General features: G+C 52.1%; 1 protein-coding gene and 1 pseudogene across 1 annotated transcript; one reads left to right on the plus strand and one right to left on the minus strand.

Moving 5' to 3' along the window:
* Positions 1-3685: 3685 nt before the first annotated feature.
* On the minus strand, positions 3686-24848 carry LOC140357559 (outer dynein arm-docking complex subunit 2-like). The gene is made up of 13 exons (XM_072442084.1): positions 24730-24848; positions 16513-16659; positions 16224-16433; positions 14671-14883; positions 13759-13869; positions 11030-11184; positions 9873-10053; positions 9247-9308; positions 8580-8694; positions 8119-8196; positions 5554-5667; positions 4146-4367; positions 3686-4057 (listed from the first exon to the last, which is right to left on the minus strand). Exons 2-13 carry the CDS (start codon positions 16627-16629, stop codon positions 3941-3943), a joined length of 1695 nt encoding a protein of 564 aa, XP_072298185.1. The 5' UTR covers positions 16630-16659; positions 24730-24848; the 3' UTR covers positions 3686-3940.
* LOC140357555 (uncharacterized) lies at positions 23347-25105 on the plus strand (annotated as a pseudogene).
* The last annotated feature ends 957 nt before the right edge of the window (positions 25106-26062 follow it).

The following is a 26062-nucleotide window of genomic DNA, read 5'->3' on the forward strand; positions in this document are numbered from 1 at the left end:
CTGGTTTAGACCTGGTTTAGTCCTGGTTTAGTCCTGGTTTAGACCTGGTTTAGTCCTGGTTTAGTCCTGGTTTAGTCCTGGTTTAGTCCTGGTTTAGTCCTGGTTTAGTCCTGGTTTAGACCTGGTTTAGTCCTGGTTTAGTCCTGGTTTAGTCCTGGTTTAGTCCTGGTTTAGTCCTGGTTTAGACCTGGTTTAGTCCTGGTTTAGTCCTGGTTTAGTCCTGGTTTAGTCCTGGTTTAGACCTGGTTTAGTCCTGGTTTGGACCTGGTTTAGACCTGGTTTAGTCCTGGTTTAGACCTGGTTTAGTCCTGGTTTAGACCCGGTTTAGACCTGGTTTAGTCCTGGTTTAGTCCTGGTTTAGACCTGGTTTAGTCCTGGTTTAGACCTGGTTTAGTCCTGGTTTAGACCCGGTTTAGTCCTGGTTTAGTCCTGGTTTAGTCCTGGTTTAGTCCTGGTTTAGTCCTGGTTTGGACCTGGTTTAGACCTGGTTTAGTCCTGGTTTAGACCTGGTTTAGTCCTGGTTTAGACCTGGTTTAGTCCTGGTTTAGTCCTGGTTTAGTCCTGGTTTAGACCTGGTTTAGTCCTGGTTTAGTCCTGGTTTAGTCCTGGTTTAGTCCTGGTTTAGTCCTGGTTTAGACCTGGTTTAGTCCTGGTTTAGTCCTGGTTTAGTCCTGGTTTAGACCTGGTTTAGTCCTGGTTTAGTCCTGGTTTAGTCCTGGTTTAGACCTGGTTTAGTCCTGGTTTAGTCCTGGTTTAGACCTGGTTTAGACCTGGTTTAGTCCTGGTTTAGTCCTGGTTTAGACCTGGTTTAGTCCTGGTTTAGTCCTGGTTTAGTCCTGGTTTAGTCCTGGTTTAGACCTGGTTTAGTCCTGGTTTAGTCCTGGTTTAGTCCTGGTTTAGACCTGGTTTAGTCCTGGTTTAGTCCTGGTTTAGTCCTGGTTTAGACCTGGTTTAGTCCTGGTTTAGTCCTGGTTTAGTCCTGGTTTAGTCCTGGTTTAGACCTGGTTTAGTCCTGGTTTGGACCTGGTTTAGACCTGGTTTAGTCCTGGTTTAGACCTGGTTTAGTCCTGGTTTAGACCCGGTTTAGACCTGGTTTAGTCCTGGTTTAGTCCTGGTTTAGACCTGGTTTAGTCCTGGTTTAGACCTGGTTTAGTCCTGGTTTAGTCCTGGTTTAGTCCTGGTTTAGTCCTGGTTTAGTCCTGGTTTAGTCCTGGTTTGGACCTGGTTTAGACCTGGTTTAGTCCTGGTTTAGACCTGGTTTAGTCCTGGTTTAGTCCTGGTTTAGTCCTGGTTTAGACCTGGTTTAGTCCTGGTTTAGTCCTGGTTTAGTCCTGGTTTAGTCCTGGTTTAGTCCTGGTTTAGACCTGGTTTAGTCCTGGTTTAGTCCTGGTTTAGTCCTGGTTTAGACCTGGTTTAGTCCTGGTTTAGTCCTGGTTTAGACCTGGTTTAGACCTGGTTTAGTCCTGGTTTAGTCCTGGTTTAGTCCTGGTTTAGACCTGGTTTAGTCCTGGTTTAGTCCTGGTTTAGTCCTGGTTTAGTCCTGGTTTAGACCTGGTTTGGACCTGGTTTAGACCTGGTTTAGTCCTGGTTTAGACCTGGTTTAGTCCTGGTTTAGACCTGGTTTAGTCCTGGTTTAGACCCGGTTTAGTCCTGGTTTAGACCTGGTTTAGTCCTGGTTTAGTCCTGGTTTAGTCCTGGTTTAGACCTGGTTTAGTCCTGGTTTAGACCTGGTTTAGTCCTGGTTTAGTCCTGGTTTAGACCTGGTTTAGTCCTGGTTTAGTCCTGGTTTAGTCCTTTGTGTTTTTAGTGTTACTGTCGAGAGCTTCAGCCACAGGCAAATTGTCCTCATTTAGACACAAGATTCGACCTTCTACAGTAACAACACACTCAGACCCAATGAGGGACACACACTGTGAGGACACAATGAAGGACACACACTGCGAGGACACAATGAAGGACACACACTGCGAGGACACAATGAAGGACACACACTGCGAGGACACAATGAAGGACACACACTGTGAGGACACAATGAAGGACACACACTGCGAGGACACAATGAAGGACACACACTGTGAGGACACAATGAAGGACACACACTGTGAGGACACAATGAAGGACACACACTGTGAGGACACAATGAAGGACACACACTGTGAGGACACAATGAAGGACACACACTGTGAGGACACAATGAAGGACACACACTGTGAGGACACAATGAGGGACACACACTGTGAGGACACAACTAAGGACACACTGTGAGGACACAATGAAGGACACACACTGTGAGGACCGGGACTAACCCACTTTGGACAAAATGGGACTTTTATTTGACCTTGTGTGTTTTATGTGGTTTTATTTATTTCTCATTTCATTTTAATTTGTACTTGTTTGGTTTCCTCTGGTTCTGCCCCGTTTCTGTTTCTTGTTTCTTGTTTTACATTTTGATTTGAAAATGAATCAGGCGGGCTGCACGGTGGCAAAGGAGGAGATCATGGGTTCGATTCCCGGACCAGACCAACATCACATGACCTCTCTGGGTGGAGTCTGCATGTTCTCCCCGTGTCACTGTGGCTCCTCCCACCGACCAATCACATGATGTGTTTGGTCAAATGGGTGACTCTGAATCAGCCCGAGTGGATGTGAGAGTGAACTGTCTGTGTCAGCCCCCGCCTAAGGCCCCAAGTCACAGGGATAGGCTCCAGTCGCCCGCGACGCCAAAAGGGAACAAGTGGTAGAAAATGGATGAATCAGGCAAATCAAGTCTTTTTATCCATTTTATTATTTTATTATATAAACATTTAATGTTCCAACTTATTATGAGCATCAACAACACTCTTATAATCCAGGTCCAGACCAGGTCCAGACCAGGTCCAGACCAGGTCCAGACCAGGTCCAGACCAGGTCCAGACCAGGTCAGACCAGGTCCAGACCAGGTCCAGACCAGGTCCAGACCAGGTCAGACCAGGTCCAGACCAGGTCCAGACCAGGTCCAGACCAGGTCCAGACCAGGTCAGACCAGGTCCAGGTCCAGACCAGGTCCAGGTCCAGACCAGGTCAGACCAGGTCCAGACCAGGTCCAGACCAGGTCCAGGTCCAGACCAGGTCCAGACCAGGTACAGACCAGGTCCAGGTCCAGACCAGGTCCAGACCAGGTCCAGACCAGGTCAGACCAGGTCCAGGTCCAGACCAGGTCCAGACCAGGTCAGACCAGGTCCAGACCAGGTCCAGACCAGGTCAGACCAGGTCCAGACCAGGTCCAGACCAGGTCCAGGTCCAGACCAGGTCCAGACCAGGTCCAGACCAGGTCCAGGTCCAGACCAGGTCCAGACCAGGTCAGACCAGGTCCAGACCAGGTCCAGACCAGGTCCAGACCAGGTCCAGGTCCAGACCAGGTCCAGACCAGGTCAGACCAGGTCCAGACCAGGTCCAGACCAGGTCCAGACCAGGTCAGACCAGGTCCAGACCAGGTCCAGACCAGGTCCAGGTCCAGACCAGGTCCAGACCCAGACCCAGACCCAGGTCCAGGTCCAGACCAGGTCCAGGTCCAGGTCCAGACCAGGTCCAGACCAGGTCCAGACCAGGTCAGACCAGGTCCAGACCAGGTCCAGGTCCAGACCAGGTCAGACCAGGTCCAGACCAGGTCCAGACCAGGTCCAGACCAGGTCCAGGTCCAGACCAGGTCCAGACCAGGTCCAGACCAGGTCCAGGTCCAGGTCCAGACCAGGTCCAGACCAGGTCCAGGTCCAGACCAGGTCCAGACCCAGACCAGGTCCAGGTCCAGGTCCAGGTCCAGGTCCAGACCAGGTCCAGACCAGGTCCAGGTCCAGGTCCAGGTCCAGGTCCAGGTCCAGACCAGGTCCAGACCAGACCCAGGTCCAGGTCCAGGTCCAGGTCCAGGTCCAGGTCCAGGTCCAGGTCCAGGTCCAGGTCCAGTTCAGTCGATCCACTTGCTGAGCTTGTTGGCGTTGGCGAGCATTCGGATGTTCCTGACGCAGCCGGCCGCCATGAAAGCCACGCCCTCGTCATCGTGTCCCATCAGCTCCAGGAGCGGCTGCGACACAGAGGACAGAGAGACGGGTCAGTTTTGACCCGGATGCCCCGACACGCCGGCAGGTTCCGAGCTCTGGCGGCGCCCGCACCTGGACCACGCCGTTGGAGTGCAGGCTGACGCAGTTGTCCACGTCCTTGGAGAGCTGGTACAGCGCCACCACCGTCGTCTCGTGCACCGCGCCGTTGTCCGACTTCACGTAGCGGACCAGAGGGGCCACGGCGCCGGCGTTCCCGAACGCCGCGCGGTTCTGGCTCCACACGCAGCAGTACGCGATGGCCTCCGCTAGGTGGCGCCGCAGCCGTTCATCCGTCTGCGAGGAGAGAACATTTCTGTAGATATGCCACGAAGGTAATTTTTCATCTGCCGTCCTATAACAACTGTTACCGCTGACGACGGGGAAATATTCAGATAATTGCTTAATGAGGCGGTTAGAATTGCGGAAGAATTTTAATTATGACTTAATGACATGATTAGAATGACTTTGACGTCTGACTTCACACGTCACTCAGGGTCAAACCGCGTGTTACAAGTTTCGATGATTTTGTATAATTGATACTTTTACACCGATCGAGCAGGTATTTGTGGAGAAAACGCTGAAAAATCTGTAGAAAATGACAGGAAGTGACATCACACCAGGGACACTCATACAGGAAGTGACACTCATACAGGAAGTGAAATCACACCAGGGACACTCATACAGGAAGTGACATCACACCAGGGACACTCATACAGGAAGTGACATCACACCAGGGGCACTCATACAGGAAGTGACATCACACCAGGGACACTCGTACAGGAAGTGACATCACACCAGGGACACTCGTACAGGAAGTGACATCACACCAGGGACACTCGTACAGGAAGTGACATCACACAAGGGACACTCATACAGGAAGTGACATCACACCAGGGACACTCATACAGGAAGTGACATCACACCAGGGACACTCATACAGGAAGTGAAATCACACCAGGGACACTCATACAGGAAGTGACATCACACCAGGGACACTCATACAGGAAGTGACATCACACCAGGGACACTCATACAGGAAGTGACATCACACCAGGGACACTCATACAGGAAGTGACATCACACCAGGGACACTCATACAGGAAGTGACATCACACCAGGGACACTCATACAGGAAGTGACATCAAAATTCTAAATATATTTATCTTGACTGTGTTTCAGTTCAATGAGTCGTCCGACCTGTAGCGGGCGCTTCAAGCCGGGCGCACTCGGTCTGAGCGGTTTGGCGACGGGGTTGACCGCGCAAACCGAAGCACAAGAAAAACCACCGAGATTCGAGAAAGAGGAAGCTCCTTTTTACTCAACACCTAAAGAAAGCTTTCCTTCATTGATAAGTCACGGCTGCGCTGCTGATAATCTTTTGCTTCGTCACATTTATCGACTTTTCCCGTGCCGCGGACCCCGAGGCGAGCCCCGCCCCTGCATCGCGTTGGGGCTGAAGGCGAGTTGGTTTCAGACTCACGGTGCTGGTGAGGTTGGCCAGCAGAGGCACCACGCCGTAGTCCGTCAGAAGAGCCACGTTCTCCTCTTTGTCCTCTGTGATTTTAGCGATGACGGCGCAGACGCTGGCCAGGACCTGCCCACACGGAGACCACAGCGGGACATTTACACCAGGACGTCACATAAACTGGTATCACACGGGGCAGAGAGTAGACCTGCCACTATTAATACACTGATCAACCACGGTGTACCACAGGGCTTGATTCTGGGCCCGCTACTGTTCAGTTTATATGTGAAGGATTTCTTAAATTCTTTTTTTCAAGTTATTTCTTTCTTTTTTATTCATTTTTCATTTTCTACCACTTTTTCCCTTTTTGGGGTCGCGGGTGACTGGAGCCTATCCCAGTGACTTTGGGCCTTAGGCGGGGTTCACCCTGGACAGTGGCCAACTCGTCGCAGGGCACTCGTCTTTATTTATCTAATTTAATTTAATTTAATTTAATTTAATTTAATTTAATTTAATTTAATTTAATTTAATTTTATTTTATTTTATTTTATTTATTTGATTAATTTTTTTTATTCTTATTTTTTTATGACTTATTCATTGTTTTATTGTTTTGTGTTACATTAAATCCTATGTTTGTTCATTTTGTTATTTGACAATGGCAATACAGTTTTTCTGATTCTGATTCTGAAGTTACCGTTGCTCGTAATACAAATGTCGCATCACAAACATTTCTTCAACTGTAAAATATTCCCAACTCTAGCCGTCTTTTGCTCATGGCACTGGTTCTCTGGTCGTACAAAAAGACCTCATTTGTTCAGTCGATTGTGAACTCATTCACCACAACGCTCTTCCACAGATCAGACCAGTTACAATATACGAGTGTGGGAGACGCTCTTGAGAACAGACGCAGCGGCTCTGAAGGACGACTTAAAGGCAGCGAAGGTAAAGTCGTCGCTCGTCCTTTTCAGCGTCCGAGGAAACGCTAATAACCTCATTCCATCTCAAAAGCCTCGTTAATTAGACTCTGGGAAACACATTACGACACACGACTCCTTCGCCGCAATTTTAGAAAAGGCCGGGTCACGTGTGATGGAATAAAACGTGAATAAATCATTGGTCTCATCATTTGTATCGATATAAAACCATGAACGTACAATCTCATGTAAGTGTTTTTGTGTTGATCATTAATACACTGATCAACCGCTTTACTACCACAGGGCTTGATTCTGGGCCCGCTTATTTTCAGTTTATATGTGAAGGATTTTTTTTTATGATTATTATTATGTAAATAATTGGTCATTTTAAAATTGTATTATTTTTTTTAAATACAATTTTTAAATTTTTAAATTTTTAAATTTTTAAATTTTTAAATTTTTAAATTTTTAAATTTTTAAATTTTTAAATTTTTAAATTTTTTAATTTTTTAATTTTTTAATTTATTGATTTTTAAATTTTTAAATTTTCATTCTTATTGTTTTATTGTTTTGTTTAATTTGTTTTATTTTAAAGATATATGCTGTTTAAACCTGGCCATGATAAGAAGCCGTCTAAACAAACTAACATTGTTGGGACCATTAACCACATGTGGAGTGTCTTTTGCCCTTTGACCCTGGACTTCAAAACTCTCAACCAATAAAACTGAGATACAGAGAGAGCTCAGAGATGTTTAGGACGTCCTGTGACTGAGACCTCCAGCATACTCTGCTCGTGTGAGTAAAATAACTGTCTCCTGAGACCTTCTGAGACCTCCTGAGATGTCCTGAGACCTCCTGAAACCTCCTGAGACCTCCTGAGACCTCCTGAGAACTCAAGAGATGTCCTGAGACCACCTGAGACCTCCTGAGACCTCCTGAGACGTCCTGAGACCTCCTGAGACCTCCTGAGACCTCCTGAGACCTCCTGAGACCTCCGGCACACTCTCCTCGTGTGAGTAAAATAACCGCCTCCCGTGTCGTTCTGGTTTTTTGGAACATTTTGGGCTTAACTCTGACGGCATGAGAGGGGCGTTTCCCACTCGGACCGCAGTTACCTGGTTGTTGCGCAGTTACCTGGTTGTTGCGCAGTTACCTTGTTGTTGCGCAGTTACCTGGTTGTTGCGCAGTTACCTTGTTGTTGCGCAGTTACCTGGTTGTTGCGCAGTTACCTGGTTGTTGCGCAGTTACCTGGTTGTTGCACAGTTACCTGGTTGTTGCACAGTTACCTGGTTGTTGCGCAGTTACCTGGTTGTTGCGCAGTTACCTGGTTGTTGCGCAGTTACCTGGTTGTTGCGCAGTTACCTGGTTGTTGCGCAGTTACCTGGTTGTTGCGCAGTTACCTGGTTGTTGCGCAGTTACCTGGTTGTTGCGCAGTTACCTGGTTGTTGCGCAGTTACCTGGTTGTTGCGCAGTTACCTGGTTGTTGCGCAGTTACCTGGTTGTTGCGCAGTTACCTGGTTGTTGCGCAGTTACCTGGTTGTTGCGCAGTTACCTGGTTGTTGCGCAGTTACCTGGTTGTTGCACAGTTACCTGGTTGTTGCGCAGTTACCTGGTTGTTGCGCAGTTACCTGGTTGTTGCGCAGTTACCTGGTTGTTGCACAGTTACCTGGTTGTTGGTGGACTTGAGCAGCTTGATGAGGAGCTGAAAGCCTCCGATGAGACGCCGCATGGACTCGCCCACGTCCTGAGGCAAACCACAAAAGGACAAGTGAGATAAATGATGTTCTTTCTATGAGTTTCTGTCGACCTACGATATTTGCAGCTCGCCATTTTACCTTTTGTGCGTTCTAAACTGGAATACTGATCTGAAACGGCTGAGTCAGAGAAGTCCGTTCACTTAACAACAAGCCCCGCCTCTTCATAGCGATAAGCCCGTAGTGACATTTCAACGTAACGAGCAGCGGATTTGTATTTGTGTCTTTACTTTCGAAGAGCGGCTGCTGAACGTAATTTTTAAACAAACGCGGTCACTCTGAGTCTTGGTTTTAAAAATAATACAAAATAAATCTCAACTAAGCACAGGGATGTGGGTGGGGATAGGGGGTAGGTGAAAACAGGAGTGAGTACCTTCCCGTTCTGGATGATGGGGCACAAGGCCCAGGCGGCGCTGGACTGGACCTCAGGACTGGGGTTCTTCAGGAGGGACCAGACCAGGCGCAGTCCGTCCAGCTGATCGATGATCCTGCAGGAGACACGACGAGTCAAGGCACTTTGTCAAACACGACCGCCTTTGTGTTACGGGACCTCTTGTTTTACTGAGATAAAACATGGCAGTGTTTCAATTTGATGTCAAAAGTGTGAGTGAATCTCAGCCAGGCTTTAGTTTTTTTTTTTTCATTGGTCAATCCCCACCAGTAGCGCAACAACCAATCAGAAAGCTTTGAGTGTTCAGCATCAGCCAGCCAATCAGAGAGGAGACTCTGCCACTCTCGGCCCGCCCCGCCTCAGTATATGCACCGGTCTATTTCCCTCAGTTCTTTGCCAGATTGTCTAGTGTGTTTCCGTAGCTTCCAGCACCTGTCATTCAGATCCTGGCCCTGCCAGTCCCTGTATTGACCTGCCCTTTTGGACTTCGGACATTCTCTTTTGCTGCTCCTACTGGATTTGTTTGCTACGCGAGTTACTACCTCGTTTGACCTCTGCTGGTAATTGAAACCCTATTTCTACACCTGAACTGTTTCCTGTGTCGTGCTATTGGGTTCTTGCCTGCCGTGTTGTGACTCCTGACACTTACACCATGTTGGACATGTCGGTGGCACAGACGCCCAAAGTCCTGGTCACGTTCACCAGCAGCGCCTGCATCGGAGAGCAAACGAGAACAGCTCAGACATGGGTGGACTCTGGATGATTGGCATGGAATACTTTTTTAAAAATCATCGATGGTGAAGGGGAATCTAAATATGTTAACCATTATTATATTGTGTAATCAACTATATTCACTTCACGAGACTGTATTAAAAGTATAGCCAACTATATTAAGTTTAGACTGTATTAAACTAGGGTTAACTCCTCATACGCACAACACATACTCCTACTAAGGAAGGACACCTGCCCGGAGACACTGCAGACTCCAAGGACACGGACGTGCGAAAAAGCTCATGGAAATACACTGGGAGAAGGCGTCAACCGCCATATTCCACCTAATATCTGATGGTAAGCGAGCTCTGTTTATCTGTATTAGACTTGTACATGGCAGGGATTAAACATTTGATTCATTCTAACTATTTTTGATTCTTGCCCTTTCTTTCATAAGCGAGCACGCCAACAATGTATATTCTGACTTGGTTGAACTGGAGTGTCTTTAAAGTTCTAAAGTTTCTAAAGGAGCTTCTGGGTGTGGCCCCAGAACCCGGCTCGGACCTGGTTCCTGCCCGTAAGCAGCCGCACCAGCCGCTCGACGCCGCCGCTCCGCCCGATCACGGCTTTGTTGGACGGGATCTTGGCGAACTCCCCGAGCGCCGCCACCACGTTCACCAGAACCTCCTCCGGCTGCTCGGACATCAGCGACACCAGCTTCTCCAGCACGTGGAACTCCTGGAACCTTCCGGAGCAGGAGCACACATTTACTCAGGGACAAGAAGGGCCTTGTAGACGGAGGACTGCTCAGGAGCCTCGCTTGTTCCTGAGCCTCACTTGTTCCTGAGCCTAACTTGTTCCTGAGCCTCACTTGTTCCTGAGCCTCACTTGTTCCTGAGCCTCCCTTGTTCCTGAGCTTCACTTGTTCCTGAGCCTCACTTGTTCCTGAGCCTCACTTGTTCCTGAGCCTCACTTGTTCCTGAGCCTCACTTCTTGCTGAGCCTCACTTGTTCCTGAGCCTCGCTTGTTCCTGAGCCTCGCTTGTTCCTGAGCCTCACTTGTTCCTGCGCCTAACTTGTTCCTGAGCCTCACTTGTTCCTGAGCCTCCCTTGTTCCTGAGCATCACTTGTTCCTGAGCCTCACTTGTTGCTGAGCCTCACTTGTTGCTGAGCCTCACTTGTTGCTGAGCCTCCCTTGTTGCTGAGCCTCACTTGTTGCTGAGCCTCACTTGTTGCTGAGCCTTACTTGTTGCTGAGCCTAACTTGTTCCTGAGCCTCACTTGTTGCTGAGCCTCACTTGTTCCTGAGCCTCACTTGTTGCTGAGCCTCACTTGTTGCTGAGCCTCACTTGTTGCTGAGCCTCACTTGTTGCTGAGCCTCACTTGTTGCTGAGCCTCACTTGTTGCTGAGCCTTACTTGTTGCTGAGCCTCACTTGTTGCTGAGCCTCCCTTGTTGCTGAGCCTCACTTGTTCCTGAGCCTCACTTGTTGCTGAGCCTCACTTGTTGCTGAGCCTCACTTGTTGCTGAGCTTCCCTTGTTGCTGAGCCTCACTTGTTCCTGAGCCTCACTTGTTGCTGAGCCTCACTTGTTGCTGAGCCTCACTTGTTGCTGATCCTCACTTGTTGCTGAGCCTTACTTGTTGCTGAGCCTAACTTGTTCCTGAGCCTCCCTTGTTGCTGAGCCTCCCTTGTTGCTGAGCCTCCCTTGTTGCTGAGCCTTACTTGGTGACGTTCTTCTGGCTGAGGGAGCATTTCCAGATGGCTCCTGTGGCGGCGGCTAAAAGCTGCTTGTTCTCAGCTTTACTGAGCAGCAGAGCCAGACGCTGAGGTCCTTTGAACTGATGGATGAGATCTCGAGTCTTCTCATCCTCTGCACACTAACGACACAACACAATTAACTTTACATAAACCAGGACTAACACGGGAGTAAACCGGGACTAACGCTGGAGTAAACCATGACTAACACTGGAGTAAACCATGACTAACGCTGGAGTAAACCATGACTAACGCTGGAGTAAACCATGACTAACACTGGAGTAAACCATGACTAACACTGGAGTAAACCATGACTAACACTGGAGTAAACCGGGATTAACACTGGAGTAAACCATGACTAACGCTGGAGTAAACCATGACTAACGCTGGAGTAAACCATGACTAACACTGGAGTAAACCATGACTAACGCTGGAGTAAACCATGACTAACGCTGGAGTAAACCATGACTAACACTGGAGTAAACCATGACTAACACTGGAGTAAACCGGGATTAACACTGGAGTAAACCATGACTAACACTGGAGTAAACCATGACTAACACTGGAGTAAACCATGACTAACGCTGGAGTAAACCATGACTAACGCTGGAGTAAACCATGACTAACACTGGAGTAAACCGGGATTAACACTGGAGTAAACCATGACTAACGCTGGAGTAAACCATGACTAACACTGGAGTAAACCATGACTAACGCTGGAGTAAACCATGACTAACGCTAGAGTAAACCATGACTAACGCTGGAGTAAACCATGACTAACGCTGGAGTAAACCATGACTAACGCTGGAGTAAACCATGACTAACACTGGAGTAAACCATGACTAACGCTGGAGTAAACCATGACTAACGCTAGAGTAAACCATGACTAACGCTGGAGTAAACCATGACTAACACTGGAGTAAACCATGACTAACACTGGAGTAAACCATGACTAACACTGGAGTAAACCGGGATTAACACTGGAGTAAACCATGACTAATACTGGAGTAAACCATGACTAACACTGGAGTAAACCATGACTAACACTGGAGTAAACCATGACTAACACTGGAGTAAACCATGACTAACACTGGAGTAAACCATGACTAACGCTGGAGTAAACCATGACTAACTCTGGAGTAAACCATGACTAACACTGGAGTAAACCATGACTAACACTGGAGTAAACCATGACTAACACTGGAGTAAACCATGACTAACGCTAGAGTAAACCATGACTAACGCTGGAGTAAACCATGACTAACACTGGAGTAAACCATGACTAACACTGGAGTAAACCATGACTAACACTGGAGTAAACCATGACTAACACTGGAGTAAACCGGGATTAACACTGGAGTAAACCATGACTAACACTGGAGTAAACCGGGATTAACACTGGAGTAAACCATGACTAATACTGGAGTAAACCATGACTAACACTGGAGTAAACCATGACTAACTCTGGAGTAAACCATGACTAACACTGGAGTAAACCATGACTAACACTGGAGTAAACCGGGATTAACACTGGAGTAAACCATGACTAACACTGGAGTAAACCATGACTAACGCTGGAGTAAACCATGACTAACACTGGAGTAAACCGGGATTAACACTGGAGTAAACCATGACTAACACTGGAGTAAACCATGACTAACACTGGAGTAAACCATGACTAACACTGGAGTAAACCGGGATTAACACTGGAGTAAACCATGACTAACACTGGAGTAAACCATGACTAACGCTGGAGTAAACCATGACTAACACTGGAGTAAACCATGACTAACACTGGAGTAAACCGGGATTAACACTGGAGTAAACCATGACTAACGCTGGAGTAAACCATGACTAACACTGGAGCAAACCATGACTAACACTGGAGTAAACCGGGATTAACACTGGAGTAAACCATGACTAACACTGGAGTAAACTATGACTAACACTGGAGTAAACCATGACTAACACTGGAGTAAACCATGACTAACGCTGGAGTAAACCATGACTAACACTGGAGTAAACCGGGATTAACACTGGAGTAAACCATGACTAACACTGGAGTAAACCATGACTAACACTGGAGTAAACCATGACTAACACTGGAGTAAACCGGGATTAACACTGGAGTAAACCATGACTAACGCTGGAGTAAACCATGACTAACACTGGAGCAAACCATGACTAACACTGGAGTAAACCGGGATTAACACTGGAGTAAACCATGACTAACACTGGAGTAAACTATGACTAACACTGGAGTAAACCATGACTAACACTGGAGTAAACCGGGATTAACACTGGAGTAAACCATGACTAACACTGGAGTAAACCATGACTAACACTTGAGTAAACCGGGATTAACACTGGAGTAAACCATGACTAACACTGGAGTAAACCATGACTAACGCTGGAGTAAACCATGACTAACACTGGAGTAAACCGGGATTAACACTGGAGTAAACCATGACTAACACTGGAGTAAACCATGACTAACGCTGGAGTAAACCATGACTAACACTGGAGTAAACCATGACTAACACTGGAGTAAACCATGACTAACACTGGAGTAAACCATGACTAACACTGGAGTAAACTATGACTAGTGACCGCGTGGCCCTTGGGTCAGTCCTGGGGGCGTGTCCGACTGATTGACCGACCTTGAATGACTTGAATCAAATAAATCAGCGTCAGACCTTGAAGATGGCGCTGGCCGAGTGCATCTGCAGCTCCTCGCTTCGGCTACTCAGGTTCTTCACCAGGTCCTCGATCATGCCCTCGCTCCGGATGGCGTCTCTGTAGCTCTCCTGCCACAAAAGACTCAACGTTCAGAGCGACACGTAACGCAAACCTTCTCAAGGAGCTTCTGAAGGGCGACGACTCGTGTTCTCTCGTTTCCCACAAGGATCGTGCATGTTGACCTCGATCTTCACGTTATCCTGGGAAGTACTCTTTGTTGCAGATTCTCTACCATCGTATCCAAAGTAAGCAACATTTTGGAGGGACAGACCTGGCTTTAAGGCTCTAAGACTGAAGTGTTGGCGCTGAAGAGGCTGAGATAAGACAAACGCACCCGCCCGGGCCTCGGCGCACGTTTGGACTCCACTGATCGCACCCTGTTCATCACCGTTTCCTACAGGCTTTTTCCAAGACGCACAACATTTTACATTTAGCCTCCGATATTTTCTGACATTGGGCTCAAATTTGCGAGGTTGATCTTGTGACTTTAAGTCGTTTCTATGGTGACCAACAAGATCGGTCGAACGTGTAGGAACGGACTCAAGACGCTCCATAACTACACGTCTGGATTGTTTTTGGATCGTGTTTTCATTGTAAATCTGACTTTTTATGATTTAAGTGACGTCGGTGGGAAAGTGGGAGATGGTCTGAACGTAGGGGACGAGGGGGAGGAGCCTGAGGAGCTGTGCAGGACCACCTCAAGAGGGACGGTCGGTCACTCTTGTCCGGTCAACCAACTCGGACAAGAGAAAAGACCGAACAGTGTGGAGTTCTTAGAGAAAAGTCGACCTTGAACCAGGTGAAAGCGCGTGTCCTCCGGCTCAGTGGGAGGTGAATGGACCCCGAAGGCCCAGTGGTCGGCGGGTTACCTCGGAGGCGCACTCCTGCAGCGTCCCGATCACGGGGACGAGCATGTCCACGTGCGGCGAGTGCAGCAGGCGGCCCAGTAGGGGGATCCCGCCGGCCCTGCGGATGGCCTCCTTGTTCCTGGTGCTTCGGCTGCAGCTCCACAGAGCCAGGGCCCCGCAGCGCGCCGCCTCCACGCCCAGCTCGGAGCCCGGGGCGCAGTCCAGGAGCCTCACCTGCACACGGAGGGCGGGGTTACGGGGGGGCGTGGCCACACTCGACACGTACTGCAAATACAACCTCGTGAAGCAAGTTTAAGTCACTGAGAACACGGAAAAAGTATCGCAGTGTCAACGGAATGTGTTCCTCCAAACGTCCAATTATTATTATTACTATTATTACTTTTGACACAGCTTAATGAATACTTCATATTCAAATACTGCAGTAAGTCCTCCTGACTCCTCCTCCTGACTCCTCCTCCTGACTCCTCCTCCTGACACCTGCTCCTGACTCCTCCTCCTGACTCCTCCTCCTGACACCTGCTCCTGACTCCTCCTCCTGACTCCTCCTCCTGACTCCTCCTCCTGACTCCTCCTCCTGACACCTGCTCCTGACTCCTCCTCTTAACTCCTCCTCCTGACTCTTCCTCTTGACTCCTCCTCCTGACACCTGCTCCTGACTCCTCTTCCTGACTCCTCCTCCTGACTCCTCCTCCTGACTCCTCCTCCTGACTCTTCCTCTTGACTCCTCCTCCTGACACCTGCTCCTGACTCCTCCTCCTGACTCCTCCTCCTGACACCTGCTCCTGACTCCTCCTCCTGACTCCTCCTCCTGACTCCTCCTCCTGACTCCTCCTCCTGACACCTGCTCCTGACTCCTCCTCTTAACTCCTCCTCCTGACTCTTCCTCTTGACTCCTCCTCCTGACACCTGCTCCTGACTCCTCCTCCTGACTCCTCCTCCTGACTCCTCCTCCTGACTCCTCCTCCTGACACCTGCTCCTGACTCCTCCTCCTGACTCCTCCTCCTGACTCCTCCTCCTGACTCCTCCTCCTGACTCCTCATCCTGACTCCTCCTCCTGACTCCTCCTCCTGACTCCTCCTCCTGACTCCTCCTCCTGACTCCTCCTCCTGACCCCTCCTTCTAACTCCTCTCCTCCTGAGTCCTCCTGACTCCTCCTCCTGACTCCTCCTCCTGACTCCTCATCCTGACTCCTCTTCCTGACTCCTCCTCCTGACTCCTCCTCCTGACTCCTCCTCTTAACTCCTCCTCCTGACTCCTCTCACCAGTTTGTCGATGTGCCGCACCGTCCTCCTGACTCCTCCTAATGGCTTCACCTGACTCCTCCTCCTGACTCCTCCTGACTCTTCCTAACCCCTCCTCCTGACTCCTCCTCTTAACTCCTCCTCCTGACTCCTCCTCCCATCTCCTCTCACCAGCTTGTCGATGTGCCGCACCGTCCTCCTGACTCTTCCTAATGGCTTCTCCTGACTCCTCCTCCTGACTCCTCCTCCTGACTCCTCCTCCTGACTCCTCCTCCTGACTCCTCCTCCCGACTCCTCCCATCTCCTCTCACCAGCTTGTCGATGCCGCCGCAGTGCCGCACCGTCCTCCTGGCCTTGCGGAACTTGGCGACGTTGGCCAGGGTGTCGGCCGCCAGCGCCTGCAGCTCCGGCAGAGTGATGTCCAGCAGCGGCACCAGACTCTGGACGCCGCGCATCTTCACCATGAAGCGCTGGATCTGAGCGCTTTGGCTGACCACACGCAGGATCTTCAGGGCCCCGATCTGCGGAGGAGAACGTCGTGTGTTTGAAGGTTCTTGCGGGGAAGTGTGTGCTCGGCCTGCGACTCGTCCGTTCACTCACAATGCAGCGGATCTCTTTGGTGTCCAGGATGTTGAGGAGAACGTCCAGGCCGCCCAGGTCCCTGATGGCCAGCTGAAACGTCTCCTGCTGCAGGTCCAGCTCCATCAGAGAGCACATGGTCAGCACCGTCACCGTCTGATCGCCCTCCTGGACAACACAACACCTTCAGAGCCTCCGCCGTCTCTTCTCTAGCGTGAAATGGCTTTTAGTTTTAAATATTTGTATTCTATTGTGTAGCAACTTGTTTTATCTGAGGTCACAGCCCTGTGGTCACCAATACGACCAGAAGAAGAGCCTGAAGAAGAGCCTGAAGAAGAGCCTGAAGAAGAGCCTGAAGAAGAGCCCGATGAAGAGCCCGATGAAGAGCCCGAAGAAGAACCCGAAGAAGAGCCCGAAGAAGAGCCCGATGAAGAGCCCGAAGAAGAGCCCGAAGAAGAGCCCGAAGAAGAGCCCGAAGAAGAGCCCGATGAAGAGCCCGAAGAAGAGCCCGAAGAAGAGCCCGAAGAAGAGCCCGAAGAAGAGCCCGAAGAAGAGCCCGAAGAAGAGCCCGAAGAAGAGCCCGATGAAGAGCCCGAAGAAGAGCCCGAAGAGCCCGAAGAAGAGCCCGAATAAGAGCCCGAATAAGAGCCCGAAGAAGAGCCCGATGAAGAGCCCGAAGAAGAGCCCGAAGAAGAGCCCGAAGAAGAGCCCGATGAAGAGCCCGAAGAAGAGCCCGAAGAAGAGCCCGATGAAGAGCCCGATGAAGAGCCCGAAGAAGAGCCCGAAGAAGAGCCCGAGGAAGAGCCCGAGGAAGAGCCCGAAGAAGAGCCCGAAGAAGAGCCCGATGAAGAGCCCGATGAACAGCCCGAAGAAGAGCCCGATGAAGAGCCCGAAGAAGAGCCCGAGGAAGAGCCCGAGGAAGAGCCCGAAGAAGAGCCCGAAGAAGAGCCCGATGAAGAGCCCGAAGAAGAGCCCGATGAAGAGCCCGAAGAAGAGCCCGATGAAGAGCCCGATGAAGAGCCCGAAGAAGAGCCCGATGAACAGCCCGAAGAAGAGCCCGAAGAAGAGCCCGATGAAGAGCCCGATGAAGAGCCCGAAGAAGAGCCCGATGAAGAGCCCGATGAAGAGCCCGAAGAAGAGCCCGATGAAGAGCCCGAAGAAGAGCCCGATGAAGAGCCCGAAGAAGAGCCCGAAGAAGAGCCCGATGAAGAGCCCGAAGAAGAGCCCGAGGAAGAGCCCGATGAAGAGCCCGAAGAAGAGCCCGAAGAAGAGCCAGATGAAGAGCCTGAAGAAGAGCCTGAAGAAGAGCCTGAAGAAGAGCCAGATGAAGAGCCCGAAGAAGAGCCCGAAGAAGAGCCCGATGAAGAGCCCGAAGAAGAGCCCGAAGAAGAGCCCGAAGAAGAGCCCGAAGAAGAGCCCGAAGAAGAGCCCGATGAAGAGCCCGAAGAAGAGCCCGAAGAAGAGCCCGAAGAAGAGCCCGATGAAGAGCCCGAAGAAGAGCCCGATGAAGAGCCTGAAGAAGAGCCCGAAGAAGAGCCCGAAGAAGAGCCAGATGAAGAGCCTGAAGAAGAGCCTGAAGAAGAGCCCGATGAAGAGCCCGATGAAGAGCCCGAAGAAGAGCCCGAAGAAGAGCCCGAAGAAGAGCCCGATGAAGAGCCCGAAGAAGAGCCCGAAGAAGAGCCCGAAGAAGAGCCCGAAGAAGAGCCCGATGAAGAGCCCGATGAAGAGCCCGAAGAAGAGCCCGAAGAAGAGCCCGAAGAAGAGCCCGATGAAGAGCCCGAAGAAGAGCCCGAAGAAGAGCCCGAAGAAGAGCCCGATGAAGAGCCCGATGAAGAGCCCGATGAAGAGCCCGATGAAGAGCCCGAAGAAGAGCCCGAAGAAGAGCCCGAAGAAGAGCCCGTGGAAGAGCCCGAGGAAGAGCCCGAGGAAGAGCCCGAAGAAGAGCCCGAAGAAGAGCCCGATGAAGAGCCCGATGAACAGCCCGAAGAAGAGCCCGAAGAAGAGCCCCAAGAAGAGCCCGATGAAGAGCCCGAAGAAGAGCCCGAAGAAGAGCCCGAAGAAGAGCCCGAAGAAGAGCCCGATGAAGAGCCCGATGAAGAGCCCGATGAAGAGCCCGAAGAAGAGCCCGAAGAAGAGCCCGATGAAGAACCGAAGAAGAGCCCGAAGAAGAGCCCGAAGAAGAGCCCGAAGAAGAGCCCGAAGAAGAGCCCGAAGAAGAGCCCGATGAAGAGCCCGAAGAAGAGCCCGAATAAGAGCCCGAAGAAGAGCCCGAAGAAGAGCCCGATGAAGAGCCCGAAGAAGAGCCCGAAGAAGAGCCCGATGAAGAGCCCGATGAAGAGCCCGAAGAAGAGCCAGAAGAAGAGCCCGAAGAAGAGCCCGAAGAAGAGCCCGAGGAAGAGCCCGAGGAAGAGCCCGAAGAAGAGCCCGAAGAAGAGCCCGAAGAAGAGCCCGATGAAGAGCCCGATGAACAGCCCGAAGAAGAGCCCGATGAAGAGCCCGAAGAAGAGCCCGAGGAAGAGCCCGAGGAAGAGCCCGAAGAAGAGCCCGAAGAAGAGCCCGATGAAGAGCCCGATGAAGAGCCCGATGAACAGCCCGAAGAAGAGCCCGAAGAAGAGCCCGAAGAAGAGCCCGAAGAAGAGCCCGATGAAGAGCCCGATGAAGAGCCCGAAGAAGAGCCCGATGAAGAGCCCGAAGAAGAGCCCGATGAAGAGCCCGAAGAAGCGCCCGAAGAAGAGCCCGATGAAGAGCCCGAAGAAGAGCCCGAAGAAGAGCCCGATGAAGAGCCCGAAGAAGAGCCCGAGGAAGAGCCCGATGAAGAGCCCGAAGAAGAGCCCGAAGAAGAGCCAGATGAAGAGCCTGAAGAAGAGCCTGAAGAAGAGCCTGAAGAAGAGCCAGATGAAGAGCCTGAAGAAGAGCCCGATGAAGAGCCCGATGAAGAGCCCGAAGAAGAGCCCGAAGAAGAGCCCGAAGAAGAGCCCGAAGAAGAGCCCGATGAAGAGCCCGAAGAAGAGCCCGAAGAAGAGCCCGAAGAAGAGCCCGAAGAAGAACCCGATGAGGAGCCCGATGAAGAGCCCGAAGAAGAGCCCGAATAAGAGCCCGAAGAAGAGCCCGAAGAAGAGCCCGATGAAGAGCCCGAAGAAGAGCCCGAAGAAGAGCCCGATGAAGAGCCCGAAGAAGAGCCCGATGAAGAGCCCGATGAAGAGCCCGAAGAAGAGCCCGAAGAAGAGCCCGAAGAAGAGCCCGAAGAAGAGCCCGAGGAAGAGCCCGAGGAAGAGCCCGAAGAAGAGCCTGAAGAAGAGCCCGATGAAGAGCCCGATGAACAGCCCGAAGAAGAGCCCGATGAAGAGCCCGAAGAAGAGCCCGAAGAAGAGCCCGATGAAGAGCCCGATGAAGAGCCCGATGAAGAGCCCGAAGAAGAGCCCGAAGAAGAGCCCGATGAAGAGCCCGAAGAAGAGCCCGATGAAGAGCCCGAAGAAGAGCCCGAAGAAGAGCCCGATGAAGAGCCCGAAGAAGAGCCCGAAGAAGAGCCCGATGAAGAGCCCGAAGAAGAGCCCGAGGAAGAGCCCGAGGAAGAGCCCGAGGAAGAGCCCGAAGAAGAGCCTGAAGAAGAGCCCGATGAAGAGCCCGATGAACAGCCCGAAGAAGAGCCCGATGAAGAGCCCGAAGAAGAGCCCGAAGAAGAGCCCGATGAAGAGCCCGATGAAGAGCCCGATGAAGAGCCCGATGAAGAGCCCGAAGAAGAGCCCGATGAAGAGCCCGAAGAAGAGCCCGATGAAGAGCCCGAAGAAGAGCCCGAAGAAGAGCCCGATGAAGAGCCCGAAGAAGAGCCCGAAGAAGAGCCCGATGAAGAGCCCGAAGAAGAGCCCGAGGAAGAGCCCGATGAAGAGCCCGAAGAAGAGCCCGAAGAAGAGCCAGATGAAGAGCCTGAAGAAGAGCCTGAAGAAGAGCCTGAAGAAGAGCCAGATGAAGAGCCTGAAGAAGAGCCCGATGAAGAGCCCGATGAAGAGCCCGAAGAAGAGCCCGAAGAAGAGCCCGAAGAAGAGCCCGAAGAAGAGCCCGATGAAGAGCCCGAAGAAGAGCCCGAAGAAGAGCCCGAAGAAGAGCCCGAAGAAGAACCCGATGAGGAGCCCGATGAAGAGCCCGAAGAAGAGCCCGAATAAGAGCCCGAAGAAGAGCCCGAAGAAGAGCCCGATGAAGAGCCCGAAGAAGAGCCCGAAGAAGAGCCCGATGAAGAGCCCGAAGAAGAGCCCGATGAAGAGCCCGATGAAGAGCCCGAAGAAGAGCCCGATGAAGAGCCCGATGAAGAGCCCGAAGAAGAGCCCGAAGAAGAGCCCGAAGAAGAGCCCGATGAAGAGCCCGATGAAGAGCCCGAAGAAGAGCCCGATGAAGAGCCCGAAGAAGAGCCCGATGAAGAGCCCGAAGAAGAGCCCGAAGAAGAGCCCGATGAAGAGCCCGAAGAAGAGCCCGAAGAAGAGCCCGATGAAGAGCCCGAAGAAGAGCCCGAGGAAGAGCCCGATGAAGAGCCCGAAGAAGAGCCCGAAGAAGAGCCAGATGAAGAGCCTGAAGAAGAGCCTGAAGAAGAGCCTGAAGAAGAGCCAGATGAAGAGCCTGAAGAAGAGCCCGATGAAGAGCCCGATGAAGAGCCCGAAGAAGAGCCCGAAGAAGAGCCCGGTGAAGAGCCCGATGAAGAGCCCGATGAAGAGCCCGATGAAGAGCCCGATGAAGAGCCCGAAGAAGAGCCCGATGAAGAGCCCGATGAAGAGCCCGAAGAAGAGCCCGATGAAGAGCCCGAAGAAGAGCCCGAAGAAGAGCCCGATGAAGAGCCCGATGAAGAGCCCGAAGAAGAGCCCGATGAAGAGCCCGATGAAGAGTCCGAAGAAGTGCCCGAAGAAGGGCCCGAAGAAGAGCCCGAAGAAGAGCCCGATGAAGAGCCCGAAGAAGAGCCCGATGAAGAGCCCGAAGAAGAGCCCGAAGAAGAGCCCGAAGAAGAGCCCGATGAAGAGCCCGAAGAAGAGCCCGATGAAGAGCCCGATGAAGAGCCCGATGAAGAGCCCGAAGAAGAGCCCGATGAAGAGCCCGATGAAGAGCCCGAAGAAGAGCCCGATGAAGAGCCCGAAGAAGAGCCCGAAGAAGAGCCCGATGAAGAGCCCGAAGAAGAGCCCGAGGAAGAGCCCGATGAAGAGCCCGAAGAAGAGCCCGAAGAAGAGCCCGAGGAAGAGCCCGAAGAAGAGCCCGAAGAAGAGCCCGATGAAGAGCCCGAAGAAGAGCCCGAGGAAGAGCCCGAGGAAGAGCCCGAAGAAGAGCCCGAAGAAGAGCCCGAGGAAGAGCCCGAGGAAGAGCCCGAAGAAGAGCCCGAAGAAGAGCCCGATGAAGAGCCCGAAGAAGAGCCCGAAGAAGAGCCCGAGGAAGAGCCCGAGGAAGAGCCCGAAGAAGAGCCCGAAGAAGAGCCCGATGAAGAGCCCGATGAACAGCCCGAAGAAGAGCCCGAAGAAGAGCCCGAAGAAGAGCCCGAAGAAGAGCCCGATGAAGAGCCCGAGGAGGAGCCCGAGGAAGAGCCCGATGAAGAGCCCGAGGAAGAGCCCGAAGAAGAGCCCGATGAAGAGCCCGAAGAAGAGCCCGATGAAGAGCCCGAAGAAGAGCCCGAAGAAGAGCCCGATGAAGAGCCCGAAGAAGAGCCCGATGAAGAGCCCGAAGAAGAGCCCGAAGAAGAGCCCGATGAAGAGCCCGATGAAGAGCCCGAAGAAGAGCCCGATGAAGAGCCCGAAGAAGAGCCCGAAGAAGAGCCCGATGAAGAGCCCGAAGAAGAGCCCGAAGAAGAGCCCGAAGAAGAGCCCGAAGAAGAGCCCGAGGAAGAGCCCGAGGAAGAGCCCGAAGAAGAGCCCGAAGAAGAGCCCGATGAAGAGCCCGATGAACAGCCCGAAGAAGAGCCCGAAGAAGAGCCCGAAGAAGAGCCCGAAGAAGAGCCCGATGAAGAGCCCGAAGAAGAGCCCGAGGAAGAGCCCGAAGAAGAGCCCGAAGAAGAGCCCGATGAAGAGCCCGATGAAGAGCCCGAAGAAGAGCCCGAAGAAGAGCCCGAAGAAGAGCCCGAAGAAGAGCCCGAAGAAGAGCCCGATGAAGAGCCCGAAGAAGAGCCCGAAGAAGAGCCCGAAGAAGAGCCCGATGAAGAGCCCGAAGAAGAGCCCGAAGAAGAGCCCGAAGAAGAGCCCGAAGAAGAGCCCGAAGAAGAGCCAGAAGAAGAGCCCGAAGAAGAGCCCGAAGAAGAGCCCGAAGAAGAGCCCGATGAAGAGCCCGATGAAGAGCCCGAAGAAGAGCCCGAAGAAGAGCCCGAAGAAGAGCCCGAAGAAGAGCCCGAGGAAGAGCCCGAGGAAGAGCCCGAAGAAGAGCCCGAAGAAGAGCCCGATGAAGAGCCCGATGAACAGCCCGAAGAAGAGCCCGATGAAGAGCCCGAAGAAGAGCCCGAAGAAGAGCCCGATGAAGAGCCCGATGAAGAGCCCGATGAAGAGCCCGAAGAAGAGCCCGAAGAAGAGCCCGATGAAGAGCCCGATGAAGAGCCCGAAGAAGAGCCCGATGAAGAGCCCGAAGAAGAGCCCGATGAAGAGCCCGAAGAAGAGCCCGAAGAAGAGCCCGATGAAGAGCCCGAAGAAGAGCCCGAAGAAGAGCCCGATGAAGAGCCCGAAGAAGAGCCCGAGGAAGAGCCCGATGAAGAGCCCGAAGAAGAGCCCGAAGAAGAGCCAGATGAAGAGCCTGAAGAAGAGCCTGAAGAAGAGCCAGATGAAGAGCCTGAAGAAGAGCCCGATGAAGAGCCCGATGAAGAGCCCGAAGAAGAGCCCGAAGAAGAGCCCGGTGAAGAGCCCGATGAAGAGCCCGATGAAGAGCCCGATGAAGAGCCCGATGAAGAGCCCGAAGAAGAGCCCGATGAAGAGCCCGATGAAGAGCCCGAAGAAGAGCCCGATGAAGAGCCCGAAGAAGAGCCCGAAGAAGAGCCCGATGAAGAGCCCGATGAAGAGCCCGAAGAAGAGCCCGATGAAGAGCCCGATGAAGAGTCCGAAGAAGAGCCCGAAGAAGGGCCCGAAGAAGAGCCCGAAGAAGAGCCCGATGAAGAGCCCGAAGAAGAGCCCGATGAAGAGCCCGAAGAAGAGCCCGAAGAAGAGCCCGAAGAAGAGCCCGATGAAGAGCCCGAAGAAGAGCCCGATGAAGAGCCCGATGAAGAGCCCGATGAAGAGCCCGAAGAAGAGCCCGATGAAGAGCCCGATGAAGAGCCCGATGAAGAGCCCGAAGAAGAGCCCGATGAAGAGCCCGAAGAAGAGCCCGAAGAAGAGCCCGATGAAGAGCCCGAAGAAGAGCCCGAGGAAGAGCCCGATGAAGAGCCCGAAGAAGAGCCCGAAGAAGAGCCCGAGGAAGAGCCCGAAGAAGAGCCCGAAGAAGAGCCCGATGAAGAGCCCTATGAACAGCCCGAAGAAGAGCCCGAAGAAGAGCCCGAAGAAGAGCCCGAAGAAGAGCCCGATGAAGAGCCCGAAGAAGAGCCCGAGGAAGAGCCCGAGGAAGAGCCCGAAGAAGAGCCCGAAGAAGAGCCCGATGAAGAGCCCGAAGAAGAGCCCGAAGAAGAGCCCGAGGAAGAGCCCGAGGAAGAGCCCGAAGAAGAGCCCGAAGAAGAGCCCGATGAAGAGCCCGATGAACAGCCCGAAGAAGAGCCCGAAGAAGAGCCCGAAGAAGAGCCCGAAGAAGAGCCCGATGAAGAGCCCGAGGAGGAGCCCGAGGAAGAGCCCGATGAAGAGCCCGAGGAAGAGCCCGAAGAAGAGCCCGATGAAGAGCCCGAAGAAGAGCCCGATGAAGAGCCCGAAGAAGAGCCCGAAGAAGAGCCCGATGAAGAGCCCGAAGAAGAGCCCGATGAAGAGCCCGAAGAAGAGCCCGAAGAAGAGCCCGATGAAGAGCCCGATGAAGAGCCCGAAGAAGAGCCCGATGAAGAGCCCGAAGAAGAGCCCGAAGAAGAGCCCGATGAAGAGCCCGAAGAAGAGCCCGAAGAAGAGCCCGAAGAAGAGCCCGAAGAAGAGCCCGAGGAAGAGCCCGAGGAAGAGCCCGAAGAAGAGCCCGAAGAAGAGCCCGATGAAGAGCCCGATGAACAGCCCGAAGAAGAGCCCGAAGAAGAGCCCGAAGAAGAGCCCGAAGAAGAGCCCGATGAAGAGCCCGAAGAAGAGCCCGAGGAAGAGCCCGAAGAAGAGCCCGAAGAAGAGCCCGTACCCGCAGGTATTTGATGAGCTTCTGCAGCCTCAGCTGCTCCGAGGGCAGGTCAGCGCTGGCCTCTGGATGTCTCTCCAGCTGCTCCTCCTCCTCTTCGCTCTCAGGAGAACTCTCGCTCAGCACCTCCCTCAGCCTGGAGCGAGCGGGCGTCCGACTAAACACAGAGAAAACCAGGCTGTTCATCATGACTTCATGCACCGTAGTAACCGTAGTAACCGTGAGCCCTGTGTTCGGACGTTACCTTTTCTGTGGCGAGAAACGTCCGGGCAAAGACGTGAGCGAGAAGTCGGCCTTGGACTTCTCCAGTTTCCCGCCTCCTTTTTCTGCCCTTCTGCACAGACGTAAACACAGATCAGCTGTAGGAGGCGGGGTTTAGTGAGTTAAACACACAAGGAACAGCTGTAGGAGGCGGGGTTTAGTGAGTTAAACACACAAGGAACAGCTGTAGGAGGCGGGGTTTAGTGAGTTAAACACACAAGGAACAGCTGTAGGAGGCGGGGTTTAGTGAGTTAAAAACACAAGGAACAGCTGTAGGAGGCGGGGTTTAGTGAGTTAAACACACAAGGAACAGCTGTAGGAGGCGGGGTTTAGTGAGTTAAACACACAAGGAACAGCTGTAGGAGGCGGGGTTTAGTGAGTTAAACACACAAGGAACAGCTGTAGGAGGCGGGGTTTAGTGAGTTAAAAACACAAGGAACAGCTGTAGGAGGCGGGGTTTAGTGAGTTAGACACACAAGGAACAGCTGTAAGAAGCAGGGTTTAGTGAGTTAAACACACAAGGAACAGCTGTAGGAGGCGGGGTTTAGTGAGTTAAACACACAAGGAACAGCTGTAGGAAGCGGGGTTTAGTGAGTTAAACACACAAGGAACAGCTGTAGGAGGCGGGGTTTAGTGAGTTAAACACACAAGGAACAGCTGTAGGAGGCGGGGTTTAGTGAGTTAAAAACACAAGGAACAGCTGTAGGAGGCGGGGTTTAGTGAGTTAGACACACAAGGAACAGCTGTAAGAAGCAGGGTTTAGTGAGTTAAACACACAAGGAACAGCTGTAGGAGGCGGGGTTTAGTGAGTTAAACACACAAGGAACAGCTGTAGGAAGCGGGGTTTAGTGAGTTAAACACACAAGGAACAGCTGTAGGAGGCGGGGTTTAGTGAGTTAAACACACAAGGAACAGCTGTAGGAGGCGGGGTTTAGTGAGTTAAACACACAAGGAACAGCTGTAGGAGGCGGGGTTTAGTGAGTTAAACACACGAGGAACAGCTGTAGGAGGCGGGGTTTAGTGAGTTAAACACACAAGGAACAGCTGTAGGAGGCGGGGTTTAGTGAGTTAAACA

This window comes from Eucyclogobius newberryi, unplaced genomic scaffold (assembly GCF_026437365.1).
Source record: "Eucyclogobius newberryi isolate DKJ021-1_F unplaced genomic scaffold, fEucNew1.0.hap1 SCAF_129, whole genome shotgun sequence".
NCBI classification, from domain to species: domain Eukaryota; kingdom Metazoa; phylum Chordata; class Actinopteri; order Gobiiformes; family Gobiidae; genus Eucyclogobius; species Eucyclogobius newberryi.